General features: G+C 65.6%; 1 protein-coding gene across 4 annotated transcripts in view; it reads left to right on the top strand.

Annotated features, from left to right (window-relative positions):
* The window catches only part of PKD1 (polycystin 1, transient receptor potential channel interacting), a 41158-nt gene that overhangs the window by 16625 nt on the left and 11760 nt on the right, over positions 1-12773 (top strand). For all 4 annotated transcript variants that reach the window (XM_055339757.1, XM_055339756.1, XM_055339755.1 and 1 more), the window contains exons 7-22: positions 507-727; positions 1103-1218; positions 1604-1730; positions 1996-2243; positions 2686-3441; positions 4241-4372; positions 4568-4743; positions 4921-5051; positions 5595-9211; positions 9388-9537; positions 10387-10530; positions 10637-10916; positions 10987-11200; positions 11286-11469; positions 11785-11937; positions 12609-12753. In XM_055339757.1, the coding sequence (XP_055195732.1) occupies positions 507-727; positions 1103-1218; positions 1604-1730; positions 1996-2243; positions 2686-3441; positions 4241-4372; positions 4568-4743; positions 4921-5051; positions 5595-9211; positions 9388-9537; positions 10387-10530; positions 10637-10916; positions 10987-11200; positions 11286-11469; positions 11785-11937; positions 12609-12753 (6794 nt within the window). The remainder of the gene's footprint in view (positions 1-506; positions 728-1102; positions 1219-1603; positions 1731-1995; positions 2244-2685; positions 3442-4240; positions 4373-4567; positions 4744-4920; positions 5052-5594; positions 9212-9387; positions 9538-10386; positions 10531-10636; positions 10917-10986; positions 11201-11285; positions 11470-11784; positions 11938-12608; positions 12754-12773) is intronic.

Below are 12773 nucleotides of genomic sequence, written 5' to 3'. Positions count from 1 at the left end.
GTGTTCTGTTCCCCAAATGCTACACCCAGAGCCGCCTTTTTTTTTTTTGAAGATTTTTATTTATTTTATTTTTTGATTTTTTTGTTTTTGTTTTTTGAAGATTTTTAGTATCCATTTTAGAGGAAGGGAGGAAGAGGAGGGGCAGGGGGAGGGGCAGGGGGAGAGAGGTTTTCCCGCAGAATGCCCCCTCAGCACAGAGCCCAGCATGGGGGCTCAATCTCAGGACCCTGAGATGGTGACCTGAGCTGGAACTGAGTCGGCTGCTCAGCCAGCTGCACCCCGCAGGCGCCCCTGCCCCCCGAGCCTTGTCACAGTACAGTGTGGGCGGGTGGGGCCCCGGACCCGTACGCATGGGTGTGTGTGGACACTGCCGTGGCCTTGCTTGCAGGGTCTCTGAGCCTCGGTTTCCCCATGTGGAGAGTGGGGAGAGGGGCTCCCGTGGGAGGGCTGGGGAGGGTGCTGTCTGCGCGGAGCCCCTGAGTGCCCCCCCCACTGCCTGCCTGCAGGAGCCTGGACGTGTGGATCGGCTTCTCGGCCGTGGAGGGGGCGGAGGCGGGCCCGGCGGTGCAGGGCGCTGCCTTCAGCCTCGAGAGCTGCCAGAACTGGCTCCCCGGGGAGCCGCACCCCGCCACCGCGGAGCGCTGTGTGCGGCTCGGGCCTGCGGGCCAGTGCAACACGGACCTGTGCTCAGCGCCCCATAGCTATGTCTGCGAGCTGCGGCCTGGAGGTGCGCTGGGGCAGCGGCGGTGGGGTCACCTGTCCTGGATGGAAGCCGCCTCCCCAAAGCATGGGCGGGAGCTCCCCGCGGCTGTCCTCCCCCGCCCCCAGGGCCCCTCGACCACGCAGGGTCTCCGGGCTGCCCCTTCTGTCCTGGCCAGATGGTCACCTCCCCCATCCCGGGCTCCTTCCTTAGCTGTTCAGTGGCCGCTGTGTTTGCTGAGCACCTGTTGTGCTGAGCTGAGCCCGCCCCCGATGAGACAGACCAAGCTGGGGGGCCTGGGAGGATCCTGCCAGGTGGCTCCGTCCGGGGTCCGGCCCTGCCTTGGGCCCCACAACGCTCTCCTCCAGGGCCCAGGACCTCATTGCACCCTTGTCATCCCAGGTCCCGTGTGGGACGCGGAGAACTTCCTCGTGGGAGCGCCCAGTGGGGACCTGCAGGGACCCTTGAGCCCCCTGGCACAGCAGGAGGCCCTCTCGGCCCCCCAGGAGCTTGTCGAGGTAGGCTGACCCCGGGCCCTCCAGGACACAGTCTGGAGCCTGAGCCTTAGACTGGCTGCTGTGACTCTTTAAAAACAAGCTCTTTTTCCTGCCTTCCTGATGCCCCGTGTGCCCACTGGAGGTGCTGCAGGGACCCTCGATCACACAGACAGCAGGCCCCACCCCAGTACCTGAGAAAGCTCTGGGTACTCTGGAGCCTTTTCTGGGGTGTTTGTGGGGGTTTTCACAAAACAAGGTGATTCTGCTCACAGATGGTTCCGACCTGATTTTTCATCCTGAGTGTCCTCCACAGTGTCAAGCCCCACCTGGTAGGGTAGACCAGGGTGGGACCGGCGGGGGAGGTCGGGGTCTGTGGAGCTGAGCAGCGCCCCCTGCCCCCCCTCAGGTGATGGTGTTCCCCAGCCTGGGCCTGAGCAGGGAAGCCTTCCTCACCGCGGCTGAGTTTGGCACCCAGGAGCTTCGCCGGCCCGCCCAGCTGCGGCTGCAGGTGTTCCGGCCCGTGGGAGAAGCAGGTGGGACTCTGTCTGGGGGTGGGGAGGTGTCTGTGCTGTCACGTGCACTGGTCCCATGGCTACTGGATTGGCCTCCAGCCATACACAGAGAGACCCACTCAGCCTTGGGATCCCCAGGACTGCGTGTGTCACCTGACCCAGTGTCAGGAGGGGGAGAGGCGTGATGGTGGGGGCCCGGCTGCTGCCTGGCAAGTCCTCGAGTCATGGTGGGGGTGTCTCCAACTTGGGCTCATCAGCATGACCAGCGTACCTCTTCTCCTTGCAGGGGCCCCAGGGAACAGCAGGGAGCCTGAGAGTGGGTCCCAGGAGAGCCGGACCAAGTCAGTCCCTGAGTGCACCCCAGAGGGACGCTGGTGCCCCAGAGCCAGTATCCACCTGCCACCAGATGACCCCTGCGGCCCCTGGGCCTGTGCCAATGGGTCCACGTCTGGGCCAGGACTCCCTGGGGCCTCCTGTGTGCTGCTGAGGGAGTTCCTCTTCTCTGTACCGGCGGGTCCTCCCTCCCAATACTCAGTACGTGTCACTGGCCTGGGTGCCAGCTGCGTCCCCTCTGCTGCCTGAGGTCTGGGTCGCCCCATCAGACACAGACAAACTGCAGACCCTTCCACTGAGCCCTCCCAGCCCCTGCCACGGCCCTGCCCTGGCTTTGTCAGTGTCCCTGGTTAGCACCACAGCCTCAGAAACTGCCACCTCGGCCGTTTGTGCTTATGTTGGGCACAGCACCCACAGAAGCCCTACACCTGCCCAGGAAAGGCCCACCCCTGCCTGCATCCTTGCCTCCCCAAACCCCCCACTCTGAGCCTGTGCCACTGTCCCTTGTGAGCGAGAGTCTGGGCTGGCCCGGGTGGAACCTGCCCACCTGCTGGAGGCCCTGCTTCAGTGCTCCCTTGCAGAGCCCCTGACCCTTGGTGGCCCCCTGGGAGGGCCTGACACGACCTACCTTCCTCTCCTGTAGGTCACCTTCCGTGGCCAGGACGGGCCCCTGAAGCCTGGTGACCTCATCGCCCTGCAGCATGACGCGGGACCAGGTGCCCTTCTGTGCTGCTCTCCAGCGCTTGGCGCCCCTGGCGCTGAGGCCCTCTACTTTTCTGCCACCTCCCCGGCCTGGCTGGTGCACCTCCCTGCTCAGCTGGAGGCAGCCCCGGCCGGTCTGGCCTGTGCCTTGCGGCTGCTCGTGGCCACAGAGCGCCTCACCACCCTGCTGGGCCTGCAGCCCAACCCAGGGCTGCGGCGGCCTGGGCGCTATGAGGTCCGGGCCACCGTGGGCAACAGCGTGTCCACACACAACCTGTCTTGCAGCTTCGACGTGCTCTCCCCCGTGGCTGGGTTGCGTGTCGCCCACCCGATCCCCCACGACGGCCACCTCTACGTGCCCACCAACAGCTCAGTCTTGGTGCTCCAGGTGGACTCTGGCACCAACGCCACCGCCACGGCCCGCTGGCCTGGGGGCAATGCCAGTGCACCCTTCGAAGCCACCTGCCCTGCCACGGTGGCTGCCCTGGTACCCAGCTGCACTCTCGAGGCCAATGACACCCTGTTTGCGGTGCTTGTGCTGCCTGGGCTCAGTGAGGGTGAGCATGCAGTGGAGATCGTGGTGGAGAACAGCGCCGGCCACGCCAGCCTCAGCCTGCGGGTCAAGGCTGAGGAGCCCATCTGTGGCCTTCGTGCCGCCCCCAGCCCCGAAGCCCGTGTGCTGCAGGGCGTCCTGGTGGTAAGTGAGGCCAGACAAGGTGCTCGTGCTGAGGGCAGCCCCTCTCTGGGGAGGACGCAGCTTGGCCTCTGGGGACAGCAGGCTCCACGGTTGGCTTTCCGGCGGGTTCTGTTAGGTGGCCTGTGAGTTCCGGAGTAAGTGAAGAGGCTATGCTAAGACAGCGGCTGTAAAGGTGCTCACTCTGCTGCCGCTGTGCACCAGAAGCCCGTTGCAAGTTTGCGAACCTGCGTGTGTTCTCGAGGCCCCTGCTGTGTTCCCACCAGGCTAGAGGGTCTGGTGCCCTGCTGCTGGCCCTGTGCCAAGCTGTCCCTCCCTGCCGGGCAGCCCTCGGCTCCGTGGCCTTCACAAACGGGCCGTCGGAAGGGCCGTCTCTAGCTGCCCTCCACCCATGCAGCTGTGGTCTTGGCGTACCCCGGCCACACCTGGTCTGTCGGCTCCCTTGGTGAACATCCCTGAGCATGAGGCCCTCTGCGTCTGCCGGGCCTTCCTGGGCAGCCTGTGCTGTCCACAACTCAGGGGCCCAGGGAGAGCCCAGGAATGGGGCGTGTGGACGTTCAGAGATGGAGGGCTCTTTCCGTCGCTGGTACTGGGTCGCTTTCCAGGTCGGGAAAGTGAGGGGCTGAAAGGTCAAAGTGTGTGTCAGTCCCAGCCCAGCCCCACACCACGCGGCCCCTCACCTTCTCCCCTGTGGTGTCTTGAGGTCAGCCCCTGAGGTCCCCCAGGAGGCGTGTCCAGGTGGGGGGGACCTGAGCTGAGGGCGGAGTTGCCCCCAAAGGCCGACGCTATGCCCTTCCCGCAGAGGTACAGCCCCGTGGTGGAGGCCGGCTCCGACGTGGTCTTCCGCTGGACTATTGACGACAAGCAGTCCCTGACCTTCCACAACGTGGTCTTCAACGTCATCTACCAGAGTGCTGCCGTCTTCAAGCTCTCGGTGGGTGGGGGGCGCGGGGGGGGGCAGGGGGCGTGGGGGGGCGGGGGGTGGGTGGTGCTCACCTTTGCCTTCCCTTCTGCTTTGCTCCCGAGGACACCCGGCTGGCTGCGGGTGAGTGCAGGGTGGGGTCTGTCCGCTGCCCCGCGGCCTTCCCGCCGCCCGCCGCAACCCATGCACGGCTACCTGTCTCTACAGCTGACGGCCTCTAACCACGTGAGCAACGTCACCGTGAATTACAACGTCACCGTGGAGCGGATGCACAAGATGAGGGGCCTTCGGGTGTCTGCCGTGCCACCCGTGTTGCCTCCCAACACGACCCTGGAGCTGGCTGCGCACGTGCTGGTGGACTCGGCTGTGGAGGTGGCCTTTCTGTGAGTGCGCGGCCTGGCAGGCAGTGGGGCAGGCCAAGCCGGGCGGGGCTGGTGCCGGGCGGTCCCCCAGCCTCCACGCCCCCACCTGCCGGGAGCTGCCGGTGTGTGGAACCCTGGGAGGGGGCAGGGGCGGGGGTGCGCCCACCCCTGCTCATTGTCCGCCCGCTGCCCTGGCAGGTGGACCTTTGGGGATGGGGATCAGGTGATCGGCCAGTTCAAGCCTCCATACAATGAGTCCTGGGTCCCAGACCCCATGGTGGCCCAGGTGCTGGTGGAGCACAGTGTCACACATGTCTATGCCATCCCAGGTGAGGGCTGGGGCCCACCGACCTCCTGTGGGGACAATCCCCGTCCTCCCTCCATCTGGTCTGGGTTGATGGCCTGGGGCCCTAAACACGGTGAGGGAGGGGGGCCGGGGGTGAGGAGGGGACTGGCTGCTGAGCCCCATGATTCCAGTCTCCTGGCCAGAAACCGGACCACCCCCCCGCTTGGTCCCTACTCAGACCCTTTCTGGGGTGGAAGGGGTTACAAGTTCTAGAGGCCCCACACACAGAATACACAGTAAACCATGGCGCCCCCACCACCTCTGTCTCACACTGGCATCTGCTGTCCTCCCCTCATTCCTGCCAGCGCCTCGCGTCTTGCCCTGTGCTGATGGCACTGTGCCCCCCCTCATTGCAAGGACCCTCAGGGCTGGGTCCAAGAGCATTGTCCCTTCCTGTTTTAACTGGGGCCCCGTGCTGCCCTCCCAAGGGGCAACACCGCACAGCCACATGGGGTTAGGTGGTGACTTTGCCAAGCAGGTGGTGGCAGTGGGCCTGGCCTCGTCCTCACTAGGGTCTGTCCCCTAGGTGAGTACAACCTGACCCTGCTGGTGTCCAACGCCTTTGAGAACCTGACGCAGCAAGTGCCTGTGAGTGTGCGCGCCACCTTACCTGCGGTGGCTGTGGCTGTGGGAAGCCACGTCCTGGTGGCTGGGGAGCCTGTCACCTTCTCCCCACACCCACTGCCTTCACCTGGGGGCATCTTGTACACGTGGGACTTTGGGGACGGCTCCCCAGCTGTGACGCAGCACCAAACAGAGGTCAGCCACACATATGCCTCGAGGGGTATTTACCGCGTCCATCTGGAGGTGAACAACACAGTTAGCGGTGTGACAGCGTGCACCAGCGTCCGTGTCTTTGAGGAGCTCCGGGGCCTGAGTGTGAGCCTGAGCCCATCTGTGGAACAGGGCGCGCCCGTGACGGTCAGTGCCACCCTGGAGTCGGGAGACAACGTCACGTGGACTTTTGACATGGGGGATGGCACTGTGCTTGTGGGCCCCGAGGCCATGGTGGAACACGTTTACCTGCGGGCACAGAACCACACGGTGACCGTGGGCGTGTCCAGCCCTGCGGGCCACCTGGCCCTGAGCCTGCCTGTGCACGTCTTCGTCCTGGAGGTGCTGCGGATTGAGCCTGCGGCCTGCATCCCTGTGCAGCCCCACGCCTGGTTCACGGCCCATGTCACTGGGGACCCTGCCCACTACATCTTTGACTGGACGTTCGGGGATGGCTCATCCAACACGACCATCTTTGGGGACCCAACGGTGACACACAACTTCACACGGAGCGGAACGTTCCCCTTGGCGTTGGTCCTGTCAAGCCATGTGAACAAGGCCCATTACTTCACCAGCATCTGCGTGGAGCCCGAGGTGGGCAACGTCACCCTGTGGCCCGAGAGGCAGTTTGTGCGCCTTGGGGATGAGGCCCATCTGGTGGCTCGCGCCTGGCCCCCCTTCCCCTACCGTTATACCTGGGACTTTGGCCCTGAAGACGCACCCCGTGTCGGGGGCCCCGAAGCCATGTTCACCTATGCGGACCCAGGTTCCTACCTGGTGACGGTCGCCGTCTCCAACAACATCTCAGCCGCCAATGACTCTGCACTCGTGGAAGTGGAGGAGCCCGTGGAGCTCACGGGCATTGGGGTCAACGGCTCTGGTGTGCTCGAGCTGCAGCGGCCCTACCTGTTCTCTGCCCTGGGCCGCGGACACCCCGCCACCTACCTGTGGGAACTGGGGGATGGCAGGCGCCTCGAGGGCCCCTCGGTCACGCACGCCTACAACAGCACGGGCCACTTCACCGTCAGGGTGAGCGCGTGGAATGAGGTGAGCCGCGGTGAGGCCTGGCTGAACATCACGGTGCAGCGGCGCGTGCAGGGGCTCAGCGTCAACGCCAGCCGCACGGTGGTGCCCCTCAATGGCAGCGTGAGCTTCACCACCTCCCTGGAGGCCGGCAGCGACGTGCGCTATTCCTGGGTGCTCTGCGACCGCTGCACGCCCATCCCCGGGGGCCCCACCATCTCCTACACCTTCCGCTCCGTGGGCACCTTCAACATCATTGTGACCGCTGAGAACGAGGTGGGCTCCGCGCAGGACAGCATCTTCATCTACGTCCTGCGGCACATCGAGGGGCTGCAGGTGGCAGGGGGCGGGGGCGGCTGCTGCTTCCCCACCAACCGTACACTGCAGCTGCAGGCCGTGGTCAGCGATGGCACCAACATCTCCTACAGCTGGAGCGCCCAGTGGGATGGCGGCCCGGCCCTGGCCGGCAGCGGCAAAGCCTTCTCGCTCACCGTGCTCGAGGCCGGCACATACCACGTCCGACTGCGGGCTGCCAACATGCTGGGCACGGCCTGGGCCAACCGCACGGTGGACTTTGTGGAGCCCGTGGGCGCACTGGCTGCCGCCGCCTCCCCAAACCCGGCCGCAGTCAATTCCAGCATCACCCTCTGTGCTGAGCTGGCTGGGGGTAGTGGTGTCACTTACACCTGGTCCCCGGAGGGAGGACTGAGCTGGGAGACCCCAGAACCATCGTCCACCCACATCTTCCCCAGCCCCGGCCTGTACCTGGTCAGGGTGACAGCTACGAACTGGCTGGGCTCAGCCAATGTGACCATCGAGGTGGCTGTGCAGGTGCCGGTCAGTGGCCTCAGCATCCGGGCTGGCAACATGGACCGCGGCTTCGTGGCAGCAGGCTCTGTGGTGCCCTTCTGGGGACAGCTGGACTCAGGCACCAACGTGAGCTGGTGCTGGACGGTGCTGGGGGGCAACAGGCGTGGCCAGCACGTTGCTGTGGTCTTCCGTGACGCGGGTGCCTTCTCCGTGCGGCTCAATGCCTCCAATGCAGTCAGCTGGGTCACGGCCACACGTGAGCTCACGGTGGAGGAGCCCATTGCGGGCCTGGTGGTGTGGGCCGACAGCAAGGTGGCGGAGCCGGGGCAGCTGGTCCACTTTCAGGTCATGCTGGCTGCCGGCTCCACCGTGCGCTTCCATCTGCAGGTCAGCGGGGCCGCTGTGGAGGCGCTCCCCGGGCCCCGCTTCTCCCGCAGCTTCCCCCGAGTCGGGGACTACATGGTGAGCATCCAGGCTGAGAACCACGTGAGCCGGGCCCAGGCCCAGGTGCGCATCTTGGTGCTCGAGGCTGTGGGTGGGCTCCAGGTACCCCACTGTTGCGAGCTGGGCATCCCCACGGGCACGGAGAGGAACTTCACAGCCCGGGTGCAGCGTGGGTCGCGCGTGGCCTACGCCTGGTACTTCTCCTTGCAAAAGGTCCAGGGGGACTCACTGGTCATCCTTTCGGGCCGTGATGTCACCTACACCCCTGTGGCCGCGGGGCTGCTGGAAATCCACGTGCGTGCCTTCAACGAGCTGGGCGGCGTGAACCTCACGCTGTTGATGGAGGTCCAGGATGCCATCCAGCATGTGGTGCTGCTCAGTGGCCGCTGCTTTACCAACCGCACAGCCCGGTTTGAGGCCGCCACAAGCCCTAGCCCCCGGCGTGTGGCCTATCGCTGGGACTTCGGGGACGGGGCCGCGGTGGAGGACACGGAGGAGCCCTGGGCTGAACACTCCTATCTGTGGCCGGGTGACTACCGCATAGAGGTGAATGCCTCCAACCTCGTGAGCTTCTTCGTGGCCCAGGCCACGGTCACCGTCCATGTGCTGGCCTGCAGGGAGCCCGAGGTGGACGTGGCCCTGCCCCCACAGGTGTTGATGCGGCGCTCCCAGCGCAACTACCTGGAGGCCCATGTCAACCTGCGCGACTGTGTCACCTACCAGACTGAGTACCGCTGGCAGGTGTACCGTGCTGCCAGCTGCCAGCGGCCTGGGCGCCTGGCCCCTGTGGCCCTGCCCAGTGTGGACATGAGCCGGCCCCAGCTGGTCGTGCCACGGCTGGCACTGCCTGTGGGCCACTACTGCTTTGTGTTCATGGTATCATTTGGGGATACACCGCTGGCACGGAGCATCCAAGCCAATGTGACTGTGGTGCCCGAGCGCCTGGTGCCCATTGTTGAGGGCGGCTCATACCGCGTGTGGTCAGACACTCAGGATCTGGTGCTGGACGGGAGCAAATCCTATGATCCCAACCTAGAGGACGGTGACCAGACACCACTCAGCTTCCATTGGGCCTGTGTGGCCTCAACACAGGTAGGGTGCCCTGCGGGGCATGGATGTGTCCCCACCCCACCCCTCACCCGGCCCTGGCCCCTAGGTCATTTGTGCTGTTGAGCCCAGCATAGGGAGGGGGTCTCCCAGCTGTGCCCTTGCCAGGCTCTGCTTTGAAGCCATCCCGGGTCTCACGCTCCCTCCCCATGTGGCTGCAGAGTGAGACTGGTGGCTGTACCCTGACCTTCGGGCCCCGGGGAAGCAGCGTGGTCATTGTTCCTCGGGAGCGCCTGCAGGCTGGCGTGGAGTACACCTTCAACCTGACTGTGTGGAAGGCTGGCCGGAAGGAGGAGGCCACCAACCAGACGGTGGGTGCTGTTGGCCTGGGCCTGAACCAGCAAGGCCGAGCTCTGGGCCCCCGGGGTGGACAGGGAGGGCTGAGTGTCCAGGGCCGACTGCCCCCAAACACTGCGAGGACTAATGATGTCATGCTTCTGGAAGCTACTGGTTCTCATTAGGAGTTAGTGCTTTTGATAATTTCTCTTTAACAAAGTGTCCTGCTTCAACACGGTTTCCTCCCAAATGGGCCCCAGGGCCCCAAGCGCCGTAGCCACCTGTGAGCGGCTGTTCAGCGCCAAAGGCTGTGAGGAAACAGTCCCCTCCCCAGGGCACGGGTGTCCTCATTTCTGAACAGGAAGGGGCTGTACCCACCTGTACCTGTGCTCACCACTCCCCTCCCCTGGGCCCTCCAGGCGGGTCAGGACCACGGTGTGGCTGATCCCCAGGCAGGTGCGCTGACGGGAGCAGGTGCGCTAGGCTGCGTGGGGGTGCCCTGCGAGGGGCTGTCGGCCCCCAACATCAGGGCTCTTCAGTGGGCCTGCCCAGAGTGGGGTCTGGCCTGGATTGGCTGAGGTGGGCCCCAGCCCCGGGCAGCAGGGACTGCGGGGTCCCTCCCCACACACAGGCGCTCATCCGTCGGTTCCCCTTCGTGGGCCAGCACTGAGAATGCTCACCACCGTCCCCAGCCTGGGAGACGCACAACCAGCTGATCGTCCTGGGTGAGGGCTCAGGCCGAGGAGGAGCTGGCCGGCCGGGTCCGGAGAGGAGAGCAGTGGTGCCTCCTCTGCCGCCCGGCCAGCCGCCAGCTCCCCGCCGCGCAGCGCAGATTCGAGGGTCTGGCTCAGGTCATGGCTTCCCTGTGACACCCCCGTCCCCAGGTGTTGATCCGCAGGGGCCGCGTGCCCATCGTGTCCTTGGAGTGCGTGTCCTGCAAGGCGCAGGCGGTGTACGCAGTGAGTCGAAGCTCCTACGTGTACCTGGAGGGCCGCTGTGATAACTGCAGCGAGGGTTCCAAGCGAGGGGTGAGCGAGCGGGGGCGGGGCGCCAGGGAGGGGAGGGGCGACGTGAAGGGGCGGGAGCGTCCTCGGGCCCCGCCCCTGACCGCGGCCCCGCCCCCTGGCCCCGCAGCGCTGGGCGGCGCGCACCTTCAGCAACCAGACGCTGGTGCTGGACGAGACGACCACGTCGACGGGCAGCTCGGGCATGCGGCTGGTGCTGCGGCGCGGCGTGCTGCGGGACGGCGAGGGCTACACGTTCACGCTCACCGTGCTGGGCCGCTCGGGCGAGGAGGAGGGCTGCGCCTCCATCCGCCTGTCCGCCAACCGGCCCCCGCGCGGGGGCTCCTGCCGCCTCTTCCCGCTTGACGCCGTGCGCGCCCTCACCACCAAGGTGCATTTCGAGTGCACAGGTGAGCGCAGCGGATGGGGGGGCGCGGGCGGGGGGCTGGGGGCGCCACTGACGCTCCGAGGGCCCCGCAGGCTGGCAGGACGCCGAAGACGCGAGCGCCCCACTGGTGTACGCACTGCTGCTGCGGCGCTGTCGCCAGGGCCACTGCGAGGAGTTCTCCGTGTACAGGGGCAGCCTCTCTGCCTACGGAGCTGTGCTGCCGCCGGGTTTCGCACCGCACTTCCAGGTGGGCCTGGCCGTGGTCGTGCAGGACCAGCTGGGCGCAGCTGTGGTCGCTCTCAACAGGTGAGCCTGGACGGGGGAGGGGTCGGGACAGGTGGCAGGTGGGAGTGGGGACTGCCACTCGTTCACCCCGGGACTCTGCCCTCAGGTCTCTGGCCATCACCCTGCCACAGCCTCCTGGCGACCCCCAGGGAGGACCCGCAGATCTCACCAGCTGGTTGCACGGCCTCACGGAGAGCATGCTGCCCAGGCTGCTGAGGCAGGCTGACCCCCAGCACGTCATCGAGTACTCGCTGGCCCTCATCACTGTGCTCAATGAGGCCAGTGTAGGGGTGAGGACTCCTCTCATCTGTCCTCAGTGGGGACAGTGGGCCCACACCAGTCCCTGCAGCCTAGCACATGCTTAGTTCTCTTGTGGGTCACCTTGAAACAAGTTCTGGTCCCTGTCCCCACCTGTGGACTCCCCCACTCCCAAGCACACCCCGGGGAAGGAGTCCTGGGAAAGCTTCCTTTTGCTCCCGAAGAAACAGTCCTTGAGCCTCCACCCAACTTTCGTGGTGGTGGAGACAGCCTGCACTGCCCCCCCCCTCACTGCTGCTGGGGCCGCTCATTGCCCACTCAGGGCCCCCTGTGCTTGCTGCCCGCAGTCCGAGCAGGTTCTGGCCATGGCGGCAGAGGAGGATGCCAGGCGGCAGCTGCAAGCCCAGATCCGCAAGAATGTCACAGAGACTTTGGTCTCTCTGCGGGTCAACACTGTGGATGACATCCAGCAGATCGCGGCGGCGCTGGCCCAGTGCACGGTAGGGGGATGCTCAGGCCCTTTGGCAGCCCTTGTCCCAGCCAGTCTCCCCAGTCATTTGCTGGTCTTTGGGCATTCCAGGGTGGAGCCACAGGGGTCTCCATCCTTCTGGTGACTGCAGGGTGGCCTGGGGCATAAGGAATAGCCTAGCTATAGAGGGGTCGGACACGAAGAGGGCATTCCTGTGCCATCCTCCTCCAGCCCACAGTCATGCCCCACCTGGCTTCTGTAGCTTGGAGAGCGACCCACTCTACTGTCCAGGGCTCGGGGACTGGACTAGGCTGGTCCAGGTTGAGCCTAGTCTCAGTGGGGGGTGGGAAATTGCTCCAGAGCCTTCAGCAGAGAAGGGAGCAGAGCCCCTTCCCAGGGAGGTGGGGAGCCCATGGCCATGCACGTGGCTGGGGGTGGGTGGCAGGGCCCCATCACTCTGGGTCTTATCTGGGTGGAGAGAAGCCACAGAAGAGCTTTCAGCAGGGAGGCATGTGGGTGGAACCCACACTTGGGGTAGTTTTTCCAGCTGCATCGTGAAGGGGGTTGGGAAAGGCCAGGGCCACAGTGGGTGCCCAGCAGCATAGCCCGTGTGACAGAGCTGAGCCGGCCCAAGGCGTCGGCGGTGTGGCGCTGGGCATCCGGGCTGGAGTTGGGTGGAACACGGCGCCGGCCTCTCTGCAGGTGTCCAGCAGGGAGCTCGTGTGCCACTCCTGCCTGAAGAAGACGCTGCATAAGCTTGAGGCCATGATGCGCATCCTGCAGGCTGAGACGGCTGCCGGCACTGGGACGCCCACGGGCATCGCTGACAGCATTCTCAACATCACAGGTGCGGGCAAGGCCTTGGCA

The sequence above is a fragment of the Nyctereutes procyonoides genome, unplaced genomic scaffold, assembly GCF_905146905.1.
Source record: "Nyctereutes procyonoides isolate TBG_1078 unplaced genomic scaffold, NYPRO_anot_genome, whole genome shotgun sequence".
Lineage (NCBI taxonomy): Eukaryota > Metazoa > Chordata > Mammalia > Carnivora > Canidae > Nyctereutes > Nyctereutes procyonoides.
Note: the sequence above shows the minus strand (reverse complement) of the source record. Positions and strands in the feature narration are given on the sequence as shown.